The sequence below is a fragment of the Terrapene carolina genome, unplaced genomic scaffold (assembly GCF_002925995.2).
Source record: "Terrapene carolina triunguis isolate 2854851 unplaced genomic scaffold, T_m_triunguis-2.0 Scaffold211, whole genome shotgun sequence".
Taxonomy (NCBI): Eukaryota; Metazoa; Chordata; order Testudines; family Emydidae; genus Terrapene; species Terrapene triunguis.
In genome coordinates this window covers 34,682,447-34,701,516 of record NW_020664562.1, presented here as the reverse complement: position 1 = coordinate 34,701,516, position 19,070 = coordinate 34,682,447, and the positions used below count along the sequence as shown (strand labels likewise).

The 19,070-nt window shown below is 41.7% G+C and overlaps 1 protein-coding gene across 1 annotated transcript in view; it reads right to left on the bottom strand.

Moving 5' to 3' along the window:
• Positions 1 to 19,070, bottom strand: part of LOC112115985 (neuronal growth regulator 1) — a 616,138-nt gene that overhangs the window by 209,977 nt on the left and 387,091 nt on the right. The window contains exon 3 of the mRNA XM_026656049.1: positions 16,954 to 17,079. Coding sequence (XP_026511834.1) covers positions 16,954 to 17,079 — 126 coding nt within the window. The remainder of the gene's footprint in view (positions 1 to 16,953; positions 17,080 to 19,070) is intronic.

The following is a 19,070-nucleotide window of genomic DNA, read 5'->3' as shown; positions in this document are numbered from 1 at the left end:
TCAGTGTGTCTCCTCAACAACACAGGTTATTGTAATCAGATTTAACCTGTTCTCTACACTGGCTTCCTATAGACTATCAAATCAAGTTAAAGTTCTCAGTCCTTATTCAGGTGCTTCAGGGCCTGAACCCAGAATATCTAAAACTCTGTCTAAAGCTCTGCGATGAACGCTGTGGTTGACAGATATGCTCCTCTGGCACAAAGGAACCCTCTGTAATAAGGGTAAAGCACATCTGTGCGCGAGACAGAACTTTCTCAGTGACCAGTCTGAGACTCTGTGATAAACTCCCCCAGGAACTAAGGACAATCACAAACCTCACTGTCACAGTTTCAGGGTAATTGAATCTGTATTCTGCCTCCGTATTCCACTACAGGAACGTCCAGTCATATCTCAGGCTTCTAATCAGGGACGGCTTTAGTACCCGCGGGGCCCGATTCGAATACCCAGTGGCGGTCCGGGTCTTCAGCAGCACTTCGGCGGCAGGGGGTCTGCTCCGCGTCTTCCACGGCACCGAAGGACCCGCCGCCGCCGAAATGCCGCCAAAGACCCCGGAGCGGACCCCCCCCTCCGCCGCCGAAATGCCACCGGAGCAGACCGCCACCAGGTGAGACTAAGGCGCAGGGCCCTCTTAGCCGCGGGGCCCGATTCCGGGGAATCAGGGGAATCGGCCTAAAGCCAGACCTGCTTCTAAACATCACCTGTCTCTGGAGAGGGAGCCATGTGGTTTTAAGGCTGCATGCAGCTCAGTGCCATACATACACTGTGATATCCCCAGCAAGCCAGTCTGCCTAACAGCCAACACCTGTGTTTGGCTTTCTCTCCAAAGACAATTAGTGTTTTACCAATGACCACATAGCCCTTCCAAAGCAAAGTACATTTATTATGAGAGCAAAAGCATCACAGAGGAAAAACATAAAAACAATAAAAGGATTTAAATCCTCACTAAACATAACAGGAATTTCCCATCTTCCGCATGAGCAGTCCGGTAGGATAAAGTCTTTCCAACCCTTCTGCAGGGGTTAGGGCCACCCTAGGACCTAAGGTCCTGTCTGTTTGCTGAATCAGAAGAATCAAGAGTCTGTTTAAACTCAGCTTTTTATACCAGAAATCTTGCTTTGTCTCCTAGGCTCTTGAAAACAGATAAACAGATAAAACCAGTATCTCCCCGACAAGGTCAAGCTTGAAAGGCTGGGTTTTTACATAACAAGTGTTGGAGGATATAGTGAGGTGGAGTGGTCTCCCACTGAGCCAGACGGGGAGGGGCCACTCTCTCAGATTCCTGGTGGGCAGGACAGGAAGTTTAAGAGGTGGGGTCTCTAGCTCAGTTGAGCCTGAGCCAGGGAAGGAGATGGATGTCCCAAGCCTGCTGCAAGGCCCCAGGCCCTGCTACCAAGCAACAAGCACCTTGACTCCAGAGGAGGCGGAGAGAAGCAACCAGGATTGCCAGCGGCCGAATACCCCAATGAGACCCCAGAACTACGTAACCCCTTGTCATAAACAGATAGTTAAGGGTTAATGCCTCTTTTACCTGTAAAGGATTAAGAAGTTCACCTAGCCTAGCTGACACCTGACCAGAGGAACCAATGGGAGGACAAGATGGTTCAAACGGAAGGAGGGAAGTTCCCTTTGTCTGAGTTAGTTTCACTTTTGACCGGAGTGGGAAAGCTCCAGAATTCAGCCTCTTATCAAGTAGTGAGTATTAGTGAAGGGAATAAATAGGTTTATGTTTATTTTCTTTTGTAACTTGTCTTGTGCAATTAGGGAATAATCAAATTGGGTATTCTTTTGTGTACTAAGTTTTTGCCCAGGAGAACATCCTCTGTGTTTTGAATCTGTTGTCTGTGAGAGTAGCTGGTATGCTAATCTCTCCCAGAAGGTTTTCTTTTACCTTTCTTTTCTTTAATTAAAAGCCTTTTTTTAATAACCTGATTGATTTTTCCTGGATCCACCAGGAGTTCGTGGGAGAAAGGAGGGGGGATGGTTAATTTCTCCTTGTTTTAAGATCCAAGGGGTTTGGATCTGTGTTCACCAGGGAATTGGTGAAGAAGTCTCTCAAGGCTACCCAGGGAAGGGAATTAGTACTTGGGAGTGGTGGCAGCAGACCAGATCTAAGCTATTAATTGAGCTTAGGGGTTCACATGCAGGTCCCCATATCTGTACTCTAAAGTCCAGAGTGGGGGTGAAACCTATGACACCCTTCTCCAGCCTAGGGTAGGAAGTAGACATTGGTCCAGTTTTGCAGTCAGAACCCAAGTTAGCATGTTGCGGTGGGATACCCGCTGACCTAGTGGTGGAGCCCTCCACCACTGTCAGGGCCCTGGGCTGGGACCCGGTGGAGTAGGGTGGGCCCAGGTCCCCCTACCCCTGTGGCTGCCCCACCCTTGTGGTGGCCACCTACCCACCTTACACCAAGAGGCCTACATTTGTTTGCCATCTGCCTGAGTCAGGACATCAGGCAAAAGACTGCATATAGCCCCGCCCTGCCTAAGGATCCAAGCTCCCTAGACTGTTTGGTGCTCTCTCCTGTCTGAAGGCCTGGGCTCCCTAGACAGTTTGTTGCTCTGCCTGAGGGTCAGAGCTACCAAGGCTGCTTTGCTGCTCTGCCCTGCCTAAGGGTCAGAGCTACCTAGACTCTTTTGCTGCTCTCGTCTACCCCACCAAAGGGGCTTCAGGCCCTGGGACTTGATTCACTAATTCCCTGATAATTGGTGGTGCCCCAGTGACGTAGTGAGGCAAAGTGGCCTCCCACTGAACCAGAGGGGGAGGGACAACCACTAACCCATCTCCAGAGGATCTGCATTAACCCCCTCCGCCCCCTCTCCCCCTGGGATTCCCCAGGAAACCCATTTAATAAGTCAGGAACACACAAATACACATCATCATTTGTGTGGGTGAAAATATGGGCTATAAATATTCTACAGCTCATGCTATCTGGCCCATCTGAATATAAGGGCTTTTTGAGATTTTCATGTTTCAAATATAAAGTACAATATAGTCCTCAAAGATGCTGCATTGGGGTTGCAGTATCTGTCACACTCACCACTTCTCCTTCAAGTGCAAGGAACATGTCTTTGACCTTGCCTTCTCTAACATAAATACATAGTTGTTTTCAGTGTTGTTGTAGCTGTGTTGGTCCAATAAACAAACAGAAGTTGATCTAATAAATGATATTACTTCACCTACCTTGTCTCTCTTAGAAATACACAGTGACATGTATATTTAAAAAAATGAACAACTAAAACCCTGTCAAAGCAAGACATTCCACTGCACATACTTCTCCCCTGGGGACAGGATGAGATAACTAAACATGTGACAGATGTGACATGGGACTTATGCACTACTGGAAGTTATTCAGATACCATAGTGTAAGAACTTATATAGAGTAGAATAGAGTCCCTATAAAATATTAATGGCATAAATATTTAAAGTACAAAATGAACCACTGTATATTAGGCTTCTCTTTTCTATTCATTTCTAGTATGCCCATCACACTACCATATAGGTTTTATGTACATAAATTTGTCAAGGATAATTGTCTGCAAAAAGGCCTAGGCTCTCCACTTCCCCATTGTAATATTGACTTTCACAAAGGGGTTATGAAAGTGGTCGTCTTCCAGGAAGCCATCACTTGACCATGCAGGTCCAGCACCTTGCAGCAGATTTGAAACTGAAGATTGAGACATTTACATGCTCAGATGTGCTTCCTTCAGACTGGCCTATTTAGGAACATATGAAACCTCCCAGCTCATGGTTAATCCTGGCCTACTCATTGTTGATCCTTCCTGCATGATTTGCTACTGAAACTTTCCTGGATTGTGGGTAGGCCATTCCAATTTAGTTGCAAGGAACAGATGTTTCACCTGAAAGTTGAGTACAGTGCTAATGCCACAGTCAAACAATTGCCCACAAGATGAAAAAATGATGGCATAAGGGAGGCATGTCATTGCCACTACTTATCAAATTAAATCACTGAACTGTTTTACATTATTTTTCCTAAGCAAAGAAACTAGTTTATGCTATAGAATAATACAGTAAAAAATATATATATATCCATGTCCATCTAGGATCTTTACAGTTGCCAATAGGGTGCACATCATAGCTACTCAGAACTTCACAGCTTTAGTGACAATGGAACTCGGATCCTCCTGCTCCAAAGGAATAGGCCTCTAACACTTGAGTTAAAGGAATATCTCAGTTAGCACTACAGGGGCTATGGTGTAGTCGAAGAATTCTGATTCCATCCAGAAAAAGGCAGTACACATCCCACTAGCCAGGTGATTACATGGGGTGTCATGGGGAAATTTCATAGATAGCAAATGCATATCATTCTAAGTAACAGCTGTGCTGTCGGCAGAGTTATTCTTGACTAGCAGTAAAGGCTTTAAAAAGAAGCAAGGGAAGTGCCTTGTGATCACTTGGAGTACTAGACAGATGACTGGCAGCTGGCCTCAGGAATTCAGACTGATGAACCAGGAAACAAATAATCCCAAGATTTAAGATACCTAGGACAAAGCAATTCAAGTGGGACCTTAACAACGATCCAACAGAGAGGCTTTTCAGATGGGACCATTTCCATAGTACTTGAAATATCTTTAATTCGACTTTGAATGATAAAGCTAGGAAAAGCTGCGTCTATGTCTAGATATTTTACACAATTGAGATTAGTATTAGCTCTGTACTGTTAATGACAGCAGCTATAGAGTAGTGTGGAAGTTATCAGCTTGTTATAGACTAAGAAATGCTGTATTGAATATATTGTTTGGGATTGTGATTATATTAACTGAAGTTTAGGTACACTAACACCTATTGTATTGGTGTGTACATGCACATGCTCTATCGACTCTTGGGTCTATATAATTCACTAGGTATGAGTGCTACAATTGCAAAGTATAGTTTAAAGATAAAGCCACTTTTGAGTTAAAGGAAAAGAGTTTGAGCATCTTAAAACATTAATTCACACATTATACAAGTCCTTGGAAATCTGATCCTATTTGATTTAAAATAAAAAAAAATCAATTTTCATTTTTAAAAAAGTCCATCGCACATAGTTCTTACTTTTTAAACAGGATGTTTACTGTTTCTGTATCGTGCGGAAATATTCATTAAACTTTTGAAAAAAAAAATTACCCTATAATAACTAAATACATATGGAACAAGGTATTTTAACATTTTAACTTTTAACATAGTTAGTGCTAATTTTAAAACTTCTTGTTAATTTTTCAGGGTAGTTATTTTTAGCTGAAACTAAAAGCAAACAAGCTGACTTTTTCCCCATGAAATGTCAAGATTTTTGTAGTAATCTGCTCCAGTGAGATTTTTGCAGGAAACATTCTCTCTTTCTGCATTCAGTTACTAGCAATGCCTTTTGTCCTGTAATTGAATTGAATCAACTCCTAGACTCATTCGTCCTAGACAGTTCCATCATTTGTGCGCTCTGAAGATGTATTACACTAATATATCGTCAGAACGACCAGTGTTATGATGATACATTAGTGTAATACATCTTCAGAGCTTTAGCACTGTCCAGAAACAATAGGGCTAGTATTGGATTCAGTTCAATCATGGTGTGTGCGCCCACACACACAGGAGGACAAGGGGGCATGAAGAGAGACTGGAGTTTGCTAATAAGGGGAGGGAAGTCACAGCATGAAAATGGAAAAAAAAACTACCTCCAAAACATCAGACTGCCAATATTATTGAACTGCAAATACTTAGTGTATTACAGGCAATAGAGAGTGAACTGGCTGTGAATATTCTGTTTTGCAGGTGTTTATTATTCTGCTGTTACCTCGAGCTATACTGTAGATGATTCAGGTAGTGGTGCCTGTTGTTAAGGTTGCTCAACACTTTCCATTGTAAGACCCTGTTTTCTGTTGCTTATAACTTTGACAGACTTTAAGCCTTTGAGCTTAAATTTCCCATGCTGTTTGTCTGTCAATGGCTGATTTATTTTATTTTTATATTATATTTTATTTTATTTTTTAAACATCAGCAAAAATGGTTCATCTGTTTCTCAGAATAAGTTATTTCTTTCTCTTTAGTGCCTCCTTGCTTTGGCACAGAGACTTGAAATTTGGCGAGGGGATCCTGTTAGACAGGAGCTGCTGTGTTGCCAGGCTTTGGGACTGGGAGGAGGGATGCTGTCTTTCCTGTTCTTTTTCTGTTCTTTCCTGTTCTCTCAATGCTTACTCCTGCAGGCAGTGAGGAGAGAGAGAGGTAGTAGCCTGATCTGAGTTCAGAAGGGTGAGGAGCACGGCCAAAGGGGATGGGGAAAAGAGAGACCGGGAGAAGGTGCTGTTGAAACTGTGAGAAAGAGCTGGGGAACAGGACAAAGAGTCAGAGGGAGGTGGGGTGACTGAGATGAGGAACCTGAGATGAGGAGGGGCAGAAGGGAGACTGGGACTGAAACAACACAAGCTGGAGGGGCCAGAGGCAGAAGGGTGGGTAACCACTAGAGGAAACTCAAATAGCTGTGAAGCCCACTGGCAAAATGTGTACCTCATCTCCTTCTAGTGGATGGGTCACATAGAGGATGACAACCTACTACTACTAGTTAGCTCAAGTGGCAGATGTCTGTGCTATTCATCTAAACAGGGGTGGCTCCAGGCACCAGCACAGCAAGCGCGTGCCTGGGGCGGCAAGCCATGGGGGGCGGCCTGCCAGTCACCGTGAGGGAGGCAGTCAGGCTGCCTTCGGTGGCACACCTGCGGGAGGTCCGCTGATCCTGTGGCTTCGGCAGCAATTCGGCAGCAGGTACGCCGAAGGCGCGAGACTGGCGGACCTCCTGCAGGCGTGCCGCCGAAGGCTGCCTCACTGCCGTGCTTGGGGCGGCAAAATACATAGAGCCGCCCCTGCATGTAAATGTTTTAATTCTACTGATGAACTATGAGGGTGTGAATATGGTTCCAACAGGGTCTACTCTGTTTTTTCAATTTGCTTTTTAAAAACCTAGGAAGTACATCTAAAAAGTACGTTCAAAGAACATTCAGTTTGCGAAGTCAAGCACTCAAAAGTTAGGAAATGCCAGAATAAAGGGCGCTTGTATAAACTTTAATAGAGTCTTTAATAACATGATCACAGACTATGTTTTCCATAGGACACCTGCTCATTCAGCGCATCATGCATTTTTCAGTAACAGCAAAGGACCTAGACAGATTTGCAACTGCCAGCTTCATCCATCTCTTTTTGATTCACCACCAGTCACAATCCTCTTATTTTACCTTCTCCGTCCCCCCCACCCCAAAAGAGTGAGAAAAGAGAAGCATATCTGAAAGCCTTGTGCATGTGTAAAACAAATAGCTGCCAAAGCAACTTGTTGAAAGAAGAGGAGGAACTGCAGGTCATCTCCTTCCCTTGCTCACTTGGGGCATGAACCAAATCAATGGAGTGGATCAGCGCCTTGCAAAATTACTGCCTTGTGGTATTTAGATGGGGGTCCACTTTCCGTGTACAACTCCTCTTGGTAACATTTGCAGTGCTTGCTTTCCAAAGATGGTAATATAACAAGTATGGTGTGTATGCAAGTGTTTAAAACTAGCATTATGTTTCAGACAGACCTTAATTCTTTAAGATTCTGGTTTCATTCTTAAACTATGGATGTTAAACTTTGCTCTTCAATGTCAGAACAAAATAAATACCTACTATTTAATCAAATGACATTTCAACAATACGAGAATTTCAGATTACAAACTACAGTTTCACATTCCTTTTGGCGTTACACTGTGTGTGTAGATTCTGTGGATTTACATAATGGGTTTGTATGATGAATATTTATATAATGCATTCATTTACATAATGACTAAGTTAAACATTCACCATAAAGATTACAGGCCAATAATTTATGTACTAAGTTAAAAATCATCTTTAAATATATTTTATTTTCATTCACATTAAAGTTTTATTTTATCTCTTGTTCAAAAAATTGTATCAGATCTCATCCAAGTAGAGGCTGCATTGATGCAAACCATGATAACTTTTCTGAATTAGGCTACATTGAATCATTTGTATACAGAGATTTCAGTATCTTATCTTTTAGTAGCAGCTTTGACAAACAATTCCAGAATCTTTTAAATATAATTCTTTATTATTTAGCACTGTATTCTTGTTCTGATGCATGTATGTAAGCCTCACTATTGTCAGTGGGAGTTCTAGGAGAGAACTGATGAAAATATGAAGGGCAAATGAACCTTAGCTCTAGATAAACTCAATTTGCAGAAATTAGGATGCAAACACTATAGAGAAAACTAGTGTTTGCAAGTATCCTTTTTTTCCTAATAAATCGAGGCATCCCTTGCACATTTTAATTGATTTTTAGTGCTGTTTGTAACTGTTTCTATTCCAAAATATGTGCTCCAACACAGTACAGCTACATGGTTACCTCAAAAGAAAATTACTTCAACAATTTACACGACAGACTACCAGACAGAATATAAACCGTTGGGTTTCCAGGGCTGCTTGTTTCTATATTGTCATGGAGTTATTTCACAGAGTTTCTGGGCCTTCCTCCTTTCCCACAGACCAGTCCTAAATCCTCTATCCTTATCCCAGAGAAAACAGAGCCATGACAATAGTAAATCAGCTACAATACATTCAAACTCTATTTCAGTTCTCTGCCAAGAGAGATTTATCAGTGTTTGCTCCTTGTAAGAAGTGGGGTTAAATGCAGCTGGAAACCAAAGTAAATTAGCCATATTATGATTGAGCTTCTTTCTTTATTATCCTAGACAATAGTCACATAAATGCAAGTTAATTAAGCTCAGTTACTTACTCTACAGTAAGTGTGGGTTTTTTTGAGATACTCTGTCCACACAGATTCCACTCTTGGTATGCATATGCCCCAGGTGCCTGAGATTAGATTCTTTTGAATAGCAGTGTCCCAGCCATCCTCTCGCTTCCCATGGCTAAGGTTATAAAGGGCAGGGTGCAACCTGCAGTCAGTTCCTTTGTTAATTAGAATCCCATAAGAATAGGACTCTGGCTAACGAGGATGGAGGGTGGGTTGTGGAATCTTTGGAAAGCACATCTCAAAGAACCATACTTACTGTTGGGTAAGTAACTTTTCTTTCTCTGAGTGATTGTCCACACAGATTCCACTGCTGGTGTCCAACAATCACATGCCGATTCACCGGACATGGGCAAGAGGAGTCCTATTTGAATAGAGATTGCAGGACCATCTTACTGAAACTAGCATCTGAGCTGGATGCTGGAACCAGGAAATAGTGAGTGGTAAATGTGTGTCTAGAACTCCATGTTGCTGCCTTAACCATTTCTGATGTGAGGATGCTACCCAGACAGGCTGCAGAAGCTGCTGCAGTCTTAGTAGAATGAGCCCTAATTTGTCCAGGGTCATCCTTTTTAGCTATATCATAACAAGACAATCTGAGACCCACTTGGACAGCCTCTGAGACGATTGCCCCTCCAAGGGCTGTCCCTTAACCCTCTCAGCAAAAGCCACAAAGAGTTTAGGTGTGCACCTGGCCAGCTTGGTCCTCTCTAAATAAAAATACCAGGCTCTCATTATTTCAGTGTGTGGAGTTTCATTTCACTTGTGGCAGAATCAGTTTAGGGAGAAAAAACAGGAGTGAACAGACTGATTGATGTGAAAGTCATTGGTTACCTTGGGCAGACACCTCAGATGACATCTAAGGGTGTCTCTGTCCTTACAAAAGAACATGTAAGGGGGGCCCATCATGAGGGCCTGAATCTCCCCTATTTTCCTAGTTTTGGCTACCAGCAAGGTGGTTACCAGCAAGGTGGTTTTCATAGACAGGTGATAAGCAGAGCACGTAATCATAGGCTTAAATAGGAAACCCATCAGTCCAGTCAAAACCAGGTTAAGATTGCGAGAAGGAAGGAGTTCCCTGACTGGTGGGAAAACATGGGTGAGCCCTTTTAGAAACGTCACTAGAGGTGGATAAGCGAAGATCATGTGGCCTTGAATGGGAGGGTGACTAGCAGAGATCGCTTCCAAGTGCACCCTTATAGAACTGAGGGACAATCCCAATTGTTTCAGGGAAAGTAGTTATTCCAGAATTGCAGAAATTGAAGTTGTCAATGGTGAAAATTTTTGCTGAACTACCCAGACAGAAAAATCTCTTCCATTTGGTCTTGTATACCAGTCTGATTAAAGGTTTCCTGCTCTTAGCAAATGAACCAGACTCTCCACGATTCTTTGTATTCCCATAATTCTTTGTATATAAAACCCCATGATTCTTTGAACAAAGTGTGTTGTAGCTATAATTCTAGTTTTTGTGCTTCCAGGGACTTTGTACTTAGGTTAAATATAGTGTGTGACTAAATGGTGGAATGTATATAATATTTTTACCCTGACCCTGTTGACCCATGGAGAATTGTCCAGATGTCCAGAAAAAGACTACTTGTGATTTATAAGGGATACATGTTATTAAAAATGTCTTCATTGATTGATAAAAATGACTCATTGAGAGATGTTTCAGCTTATTGGGAAGTACCTGTTGCCACAGATGTTTTCTACACTAAGAATAGAAAGAGGTTTAATGTTTTTTGAAGGGAGTTGTACATTTGCTGGGGGGATTTTCCTCATATCAGCCAATCATCAAATTAGGGGTACACCTGTATTCCTTGTATCCTCAGTTACTCAGCAATGACTGCCAGAACTTTGGTGAAGACTTATAGGGCCAAAGTGTAGGACTCTGTACTGACAGATTTGCCAGCTAAGAATCTCAGGTACTTCATGTGAACTGGGTATACTGAAAGATGGCAGTATGTGTTCTGTAAGCTAAGAGCCACGAACCAACCACAAGATCCAAGGAAGGGATTATGGAGACTAGGGTAACCATCCGGAATTTGAAACAATAGATGAAAGCCTTGAGATATCTACGGTTGAGGATGGGTGTCCACCCCATTTTCTTCTTTAGGACTAGGAAATAGTGGGAATAAAATCCTTTGCTCCTGAACTCTGGGGATACTTATTCCACTGCTCCCAGCTGTATAAGGGAATCTACCAGATGCTTCAACAGTGTCTCATGACAAAGATCCTTGAAAAGGGATGGAGAAGGTGGGATGGGTTGCCACAGCTTGAAACTAGGGTGGGGTACCCTATGCTGACTATTTTGAGGACCCACCAGTCTGAGGTTATCCCAGTCCATGTCTCCTGGAGGAAGAAAGCAGTTGCCAGTGGATGGGTTGAAAGGAAGAGGATCCAAAGGTGGTCCAGTCAGGCTCCAAACATGCATCTCAAAACGGTTCTTGCTAGAAGCCCCAGAATGTGGGGCAGCAAAGACGACAGAAAGGGCTGCCACCAATGAAATTACTGTCTCCTGCTCGGGGACTTGGAGGACCACTGTTGCTGATAATAGGGATGTTGTCATCTCTGTCTGTAGAAAGACTCTTGTCTCTGGTGTTTTCTCTTTGGGACTTAGGCCATGAGAGATCTTCATTTCTTATGCTGATGCTTCTGCTTCAGAAGCCTCACTAAAAGGTCTGTCCCAAGGAGGAAGTTGTATTTTGAGAGTAGCACTTGATAGTTCATTACTCTCATCTGGAGGCTCACTGAAGAATATATTTTGCTCCGAAAGATTCTTTGGATCTTTCTCCTAAAGAATAGATTTATGCTGACCTTGTTGCCTTGATTTTTCCTGAGCTGCTTGAATAATCAGGGTATCAGGTATTGATAAAAAATACTCAAAACTCTTAGTGGATACTTGGCATCTTCTTGGTATCTTCTGTCAGCTCTTTTAGAAATTGCTAGAATTGAGCTAGACATATGCCAGATCACTTTGGCAGGTTCAAGCAGTCCATAACTGATGGCCATAGCTAGACACTAAAAGTAGAAGGTTGCAGAATATCCCGAGCTTCTCTTGTATGGGCTCTAGTGGGATATCCAGTATCTCCACCATTCTTTTTAGCAAGTCCTGAAAGACTTTTGTCTTATCCATAGAAGCCATGGAGGAGGAATAATGACTACAACTGGGGAGGAAGATGAGATGGTTACAGATAGCTGATGCTGTGGATCAGAAGAGCAATCATCACCATTATATTCCTCCTAACTCTCCATCAGTAGAAGATGGGACACGAGAGGAGCTTAAGAAAATGGGACATCTGTATTCATTGTGTGGAGTGCAGTTGAAAATGCAGGTTTCATAGCACATGGATTGATTACCCAGGGAAATCAGTATGACCATGGTTAATTAGGGTAGTGAGAACAGGGACACATGGGTGGGCAGCAGGTAGGGGGTTCCCTATGGGTCTTGCATGGTCTGGTATCCTTCAAGGATTCCTCTCTCAAATCTCCGGAAGACTCACATTGAGCTACCCAAGACAGTGAAAGGGAATATTCTTGTGAGGAAGGTCTGCTTTGTTTCTCCTCTTCTGGGGAGATAAAGAAATACACCTCTTCTAGCAGAGTGGCAGTTCTATCCAGTGTGCTCTGTGTAGCATCAGTGCCAGGAATGGTTTAGAGATAACCTCCTGCCGCCTTTTAGTGAGAGATGAGTCCAGAACTGGTCAGAATGAAAGGTCTCAGGTTGCTGTGAAGTGCATTGGTGCCACTGAAGAGAGCTCTCAAACTAGTTTGGGTAAGAATTTGGTCAGTACCAAGGCAGTGGTGGGAGTTGAAGCAGTGGTTCTTGGTACGGAGAAACTGTGCTGGAGCTTCAGGTGCAGAGACAGACAGTGCTTGAGGCTTTGATATAGTAGTCAGCACCTATTATTGCTACTGGAGGCAGCACAGTCCTTGTTGTGTGTAGAGACCATTGTGCCAGTTTGGGTTTTGGTGCAGACACATCAGAGCAAGACTCCTTGTGGCCCCTGTTTGAAGTCATCACTGAGATGCCTGATGAGTGGGGCTCATGAGAGGTTTTCTGGGAACCTGGGGTGGTATCTTGGCTCACCAGGACACTTGATGTTTGAGGTGGACCCAGTAGCTGGAGCTTCTTGGAGGGTCTGCCAGGGTTTGATATTGCTTGCATGGACTTTTCTAGGAGAAAAAGTTTCAGTTTTGCCTCCATCACTTTCTGGGTCCTTTCAGAGAAGGACTTGCAAATCTAACCATTCTCTGGAGTACATCCCTCTCCCAGGCACAATAGGCATTGAGCATAGCCATCATTCACAGGTATTGCCTCATCACAAGAGGGGCAAACTTAAACCACAGGGAATTGGTGCTGGCCATTTTGAATTATTGTACAGGGCAGATCCTTCTACAAGGTGGTGCATGCGTGGGGGGGGGGAGGGGTTAAACCCCTATGCAGGAAAATCAGTAATCTAAGTCTAAGAGGTTTTGTTTTGTTTTTAATATATGCAAATGGACAAAGACAACTGTAGAACAGCATCAGCATCAGCCATCTTATGCAGAGCAGGGTTCTGTCTCAGCCATCTGCTGCATGGAACTGAATGGAGGTTACAGCTGCTCCACCCCTTATATTCTTGACTACAGGAAGAGTAAGTGGCCAGGGGACAGGTGTCGCCCTAATGGACAGTACTATTCAAAAAACATCCCATTTTGCACAGATAGGGCACATGCACTTCAACAGTGGAAAATCATTTGAAGAAGTATTCTAGTTTTCATTTAGTCCCAAGGGAGCTTAAGGGACATATGGTGACAGGAATATGTGGAATTCTGGCAGAACTGTTAAAATGCACTGGACCACCTATTCTTTTGTGGCTGCAGACACTGTTCAATGTAATCTGGAGAACCTGTCCAAATGACAAAAAGGCATTACTGGCAGCAAAAAGGCTGCTTTTACTATCACAGCATTACTCTTCTAGCCATCCTAGGGAAAGTTTTTCTTCCATCTAGTTGGCCTGAACCACTGATATCTTAAGAAGAAAGAGAAGATCAGTTCAAGCTGGCTTCACTCCTGGTCGTTCCATGATGAAGCAAATCTTCACAGTGCACCAGCTTATCAAGAAGGTATGAGAATTCAAGCACCCCATTCACATTGCATTTGTGGGTATCAAGGCCACGTTTGACTTTATTGACAGGGAATCACTTTGAGTGATCTTGAAACTCACATGCCTCCCTGACAAACTCTGTAGAATGTTCTCTCTTTAATATGATGACTCCTCAAACTGCATTCTTGTAAATGGGAAAAGAACTACCTTCTTACTAATTAGGTCAGGCATGCCACCCCAGAACTCTTTAATGGCATCAGAGAATACGTACTTGATAAGACTAAGTAAAGGGTTGTTGTAGCTGTGTCAGTCCCAGGATATTAGAGAGACAAAGTGAGTGAGGTAATGTCTTTTATTGGACCAACTTCTGTCTCTTTCACCAACAGAAGTTGGTCCAATAAAAGATATTACCTCACCCATTTTGTCTTTCTAAGACCAAGTAAATGCATTTTAGGTATATACCTTGATGTTAAAAACCGTACTAACTTCAATTTTGCCAACGATGTAGCGCTAGTTGTTGAATCAATGGATGAGCTGGTTATGACACTTAAAGCCTAGGAAAGCTCAGTGGCAAAAGTCAGCCCAAAACTTAGTTGATGTAAAACCAAAATTCTTCCAGGTGGCAATTGCAAACACACTGAGGACTCTAGCATCTTCGTGGGTGACCACACAGTCATGACTATTGGTGATTTCACCTACCTCGGCTCTGTTGTCAATAACATGAGTAGCGGCAAGTAAGAACCTGAAACCTGCACTGCATATGTTATCAGTACCTACTTTCACAAATCAAACACACTGGTAAATAGCAATATGACGCTTTGCTGCTAAAGAGCTTTAATGTTTCAGTGACAAGCATTCTGACCTATGGGACAGGCACCACACTGTCAAGATTGAAAAGAAGTTGGACACCATTCAAATGAAGCATTCCAAAATGACTGAAAACATCAACTGGCACTCAACGCTCTCTAAGGTTCTAAGGTCATCTGCTCCAAATGTGTTCCAACTTCCCTGAGAGAGTCGTCTTTGACTTTGACCCAATAAAAGCAGAATGGAAAAGACCCCCTGGAAGATCTAAAACATGATGGCTGGAGAAGCGTTAACAGACACCTGTGCCTTACAGGCATCCAATCCCGTAACACATCAAATTTGGCTCAGAACAGAACATCATGGAGGCACATAATGAATTTGGTGTCCTCTATGCTGTCCAAGCAACAGCATGACAACTAACCTAACCTAACAAGGGAGCAATATCTTGTGGATAATATGCAATGAACAAGAATGGTCTGGATGCTTCCCCTTCAAGAAACCATTAACACTACTTGGCTAAAAGACTTATAGATTGCGTGGCCAAAAGGGACTATAATGATTTCTAGGCTGACCTTCGGTGTCACACAAGCCATAAAATTTCATCAAGTCCATAACTTCTAGATGAGCTAGAACATACCTTTTAGAAAGACAAGCAAGAGTCTTTCACAAGCAACCCAACATATTCCCTCCCCCGTGGACCGTTCTAAAGTCTCCCCAAGGTTCCTGATACTATTTTGATTGACATTTAGTTATAAACCATCTTTACGATGCAACTGATTTTTTTCTAGTTTATCAGTGGTCACTTGAAACAGATTTCATTGTCATTGTTTTAAAGGCCAATAGTAACTTTTTCAAATCTTGTTTTGTAAAGCAAACTATTGTTCAGACTCACTTTTAGGCACACTATGCTGTGTTCCACCACATACAGTAATTAATTGCCATTACTCTGGTCAATATAGAACACATTCAGTCATCCATTCTAAATTAAAAGTATCCAAACATCTGACTAAGCAACCAGAAAGTAATGCCAAGTAACGTGATCTCTCCAGCAACCTTTCAAACTAAATAATTAATGTGGAAGTAAATAAAGGGAAATATAATATTTTAGTTACAGAACAATCATCAAATCAGTCTTATACTCCAGTAATGGGAGACAGTAATTCAGTGACAACATACTCCCAAACAACTCAATGGATTTCAGAAAAGTTCTTTGAAACAAGTGAGAGAGTAGAACAGACCCTTTATGTTTAAAATAAATAAAAATATCCACATAAAAACATTCCAGATCCAGCACCAATGCTGTGTACCACTTCCATTTGGCAGTGGACGGCAATCCTGCTAGACATAAAACACAGAGGACTGTCAGAGCCAAAGCTCTGAAACACGGAAGTGAAGTTCCTTCAGCAGTCAGCAACAGAGATAGACAGGCACTGAAACAGCTGAGGAGTGGAACTCCCTTATACAGCCCCAGGCACTGAAAGCTTGAAGGAGCTACAGTGTACCTGAGCACTTCTCTATGAACACAACTTGCAATAAGGTGCTCTTGCCATCAGTGGGAATATACAGAGGCCCCTGAAGAATATTTTTTTCTATCATACTAAAAACAGTTTAACTCTGTCAGTCACATACAAAAATTACTTTAAAATATAAAAAGAATTCTATATGTGGAATCAGAATCACAATTATTTCTTTAGATATCATGTTTGTTTGCAATTTTTCATGTATAAGTTAATTTAAAACCATTTTGATAAACTATTCTGTATAACAGCATAATCACAATGCTCAGTGGTAGTGAAATATTAAAAAATATTAAATCAGAATGCTGTAAATTTCATCTTTCCTTTTTAGGTATAGAGAACTGTGTCTGAAAGATTCCTTTGTTTTTTGAGATGTTTGATAGATTACTATGGTCAGTTGAAATGAGCATAACCTGCGAACCAGGAACTCTCATCCTGTCTCTGACAATGAATCTCTTCTGTGTCCTTAGACAAGTCACTTAGGCCCAGATTTTCAAAAGTGAAGTTGAATTTTTGGTATCTCAATTTGTGTGTCTAACCCTATGTTTAAGGGCCTGAGTCTAACAGGTGCTGAGCACCCACAACCCTCACTGACTTCAGCTAGAGTTTGTGAGTGCTCACCTTCTCTGAAAATCTGGTCCAATTGTCCTAAACTGGGCACACAAAACTAGTGGTGTCGCTTCCTAATCTATAAAGGCATGAATGGCGATGGATTTCCTGAAAGAGAGAAACTCTGGGTTAAAAAAGGTTTTGTGCTTACCTGATGGAGAGATGTGTCTCCAAGAAATGGAAGGCTCTGGTTTCCCAGTGGCCAAGCAAGTAAGTGTAACATTGCTTCCTTCATTCACAACAATGTCAGTTGAAATACGAGATATCTTCGGAGAAACTGAAATGGAACAATGAGAAACTTTAAAAAAAAAGAATTTTGCATTAGATTGAAAAAGAGTGATTCATTTCCTTTAGTCCTCAGATGTCAGACATATGTCTTGAAGTCCAAACTGTTGGGATTTTTTTTATATCTATAATTTTTTAGCTACATTGGTTTTCATGGTATTTTGCAAACAAATCCTTGTTCAGAATTGCTTACTTGTGACCACCGCTATTCCATCATTTATACAAAGGTACAGCTCATGGATCAGGATGCTCCATATTAAACACTAGGACAATTGCAATCTGCTCCAGTTTATGAAAATTTGGAATCGCTCTCAGATTCCTGGCAATCTGCCAGTGTAGCTCTTGTTTAGGCAAAATTCGGACATGCTCATGTTAGTCCATAATGGACATTAAATTAAAATGCTATTATTCTCTGAAAAATGATTATGCAAAAATAGTACTTTCCTATTCATTCCATCTGCTGCCTGTGTGTATCTAGAGTTATGTCTCCTCACATTAGTGAGTAAAGTAAGTTTTTATTGCTTTTTACGTCTGTTGGTCCTGCAATGCCAATATAGCCGAGAGAGTGAGCTGCATTTCTTTTTCCTTTCTGTATATCTTAAGCAGAATTGTTCACTAAATTCAATTTATAGGACTAATCGGAATATAATAAGGCTTCAGCAGTGTAACTGAAAACTTCAGTGAGGGCATAACTTGAAGACAATGGAGTTTTACAAGGGTAAATGGGAGGATAACATTTGGCCTGCAGAATCTTTATTACTGGTGATGATGCACAGCAAGACAAGAACCAAAGTTGAGTTTTGGAATCCAGGCTGAGCTTTCACTTGTGAAGTGTCTTTTTATGTATTAACTAAGTACCTTTAGTATGGAAGTCATTGAAAGATAACAACAGGGAACACCACAGTGCTATTTCTACAAACATTTTTCAGAGTACAGCCACATTCTCAATGTTAAACATGCAAAAAGTGATATATTCTGGCACCTTGGTACCACTGCATCTTCTAGTAAATTTGATGAAACTTTAGCAATGGCTACATTTTTGTACCAAAAATGCAGTTTTCAAACAAAACTGTTCCATAATGCAAGCATATGCTTGTATTACAGGAAAAAATATAATTATGAGATTTCAGTTTTTTTAATAAAAATATTTATGAAGAAAAACAGATTTCCTCTCTCCTGGGGACAATATCTATTGTCTTTACTGGGCACCTCCTTTACTAACATTGTAATAGCAAAAACCTTCATAATGACAAAAAAAACCTGAAAATGTTCAGAAGATCTTGAGTATTTAGTTTATTCCCTAAATCTTATTAAGGTACAGAAACACTCAAAATAGTTGGATCATATTAGTTAAAAATTCCTGATATCTTAACCATTACTTTTGAAGAAGAAAGGCTAAGGAAACCTTACATTACATTAGAATCTCATTAATTATTACAACCTTTATGAAACAGTGAGTGAATAAACAATTGTTAAACAGCAAGAATACACTGTCCAAAAATGCTTTAAGTTCCTTTTCTGATAACTGCAGTTTGCAGTATTTCACATGGTTGTATACAGTACTGTTAAATATACTATAGTGATCTATATAAGTTACTAAATATGGAACTTCACTGCAACACTATTTAATATTTGCTAAGAAGGGAGACTCATTTTTTTAAATATGGATTATTGGGTTTGGCAATTAGTGAAGTCCAGGTTATTAACACTCTTCTATGTGTATTATGGGACAGATTGTGACTGGACCTCTGTGGGTGCATAATACTTGAGATGGATGCAAGGAGCCTTCTAAATTCAGTGTAGGTGTCAGCCACAACTGTAGTCCCTTGCATTCCCTGCACTAGAGCAAGCAGCAGTGTCAGCCCCACACCTCCAAAAGGTTTCAGCAGAAGGGTGGGCCAATGGCTCTGACCCAGGGCCGGCTCTAGGTTTTTTGCCGCCCCAAGCAAAAAAAAATTTGGCTGCCCCCCCCCCCCCCCCCCG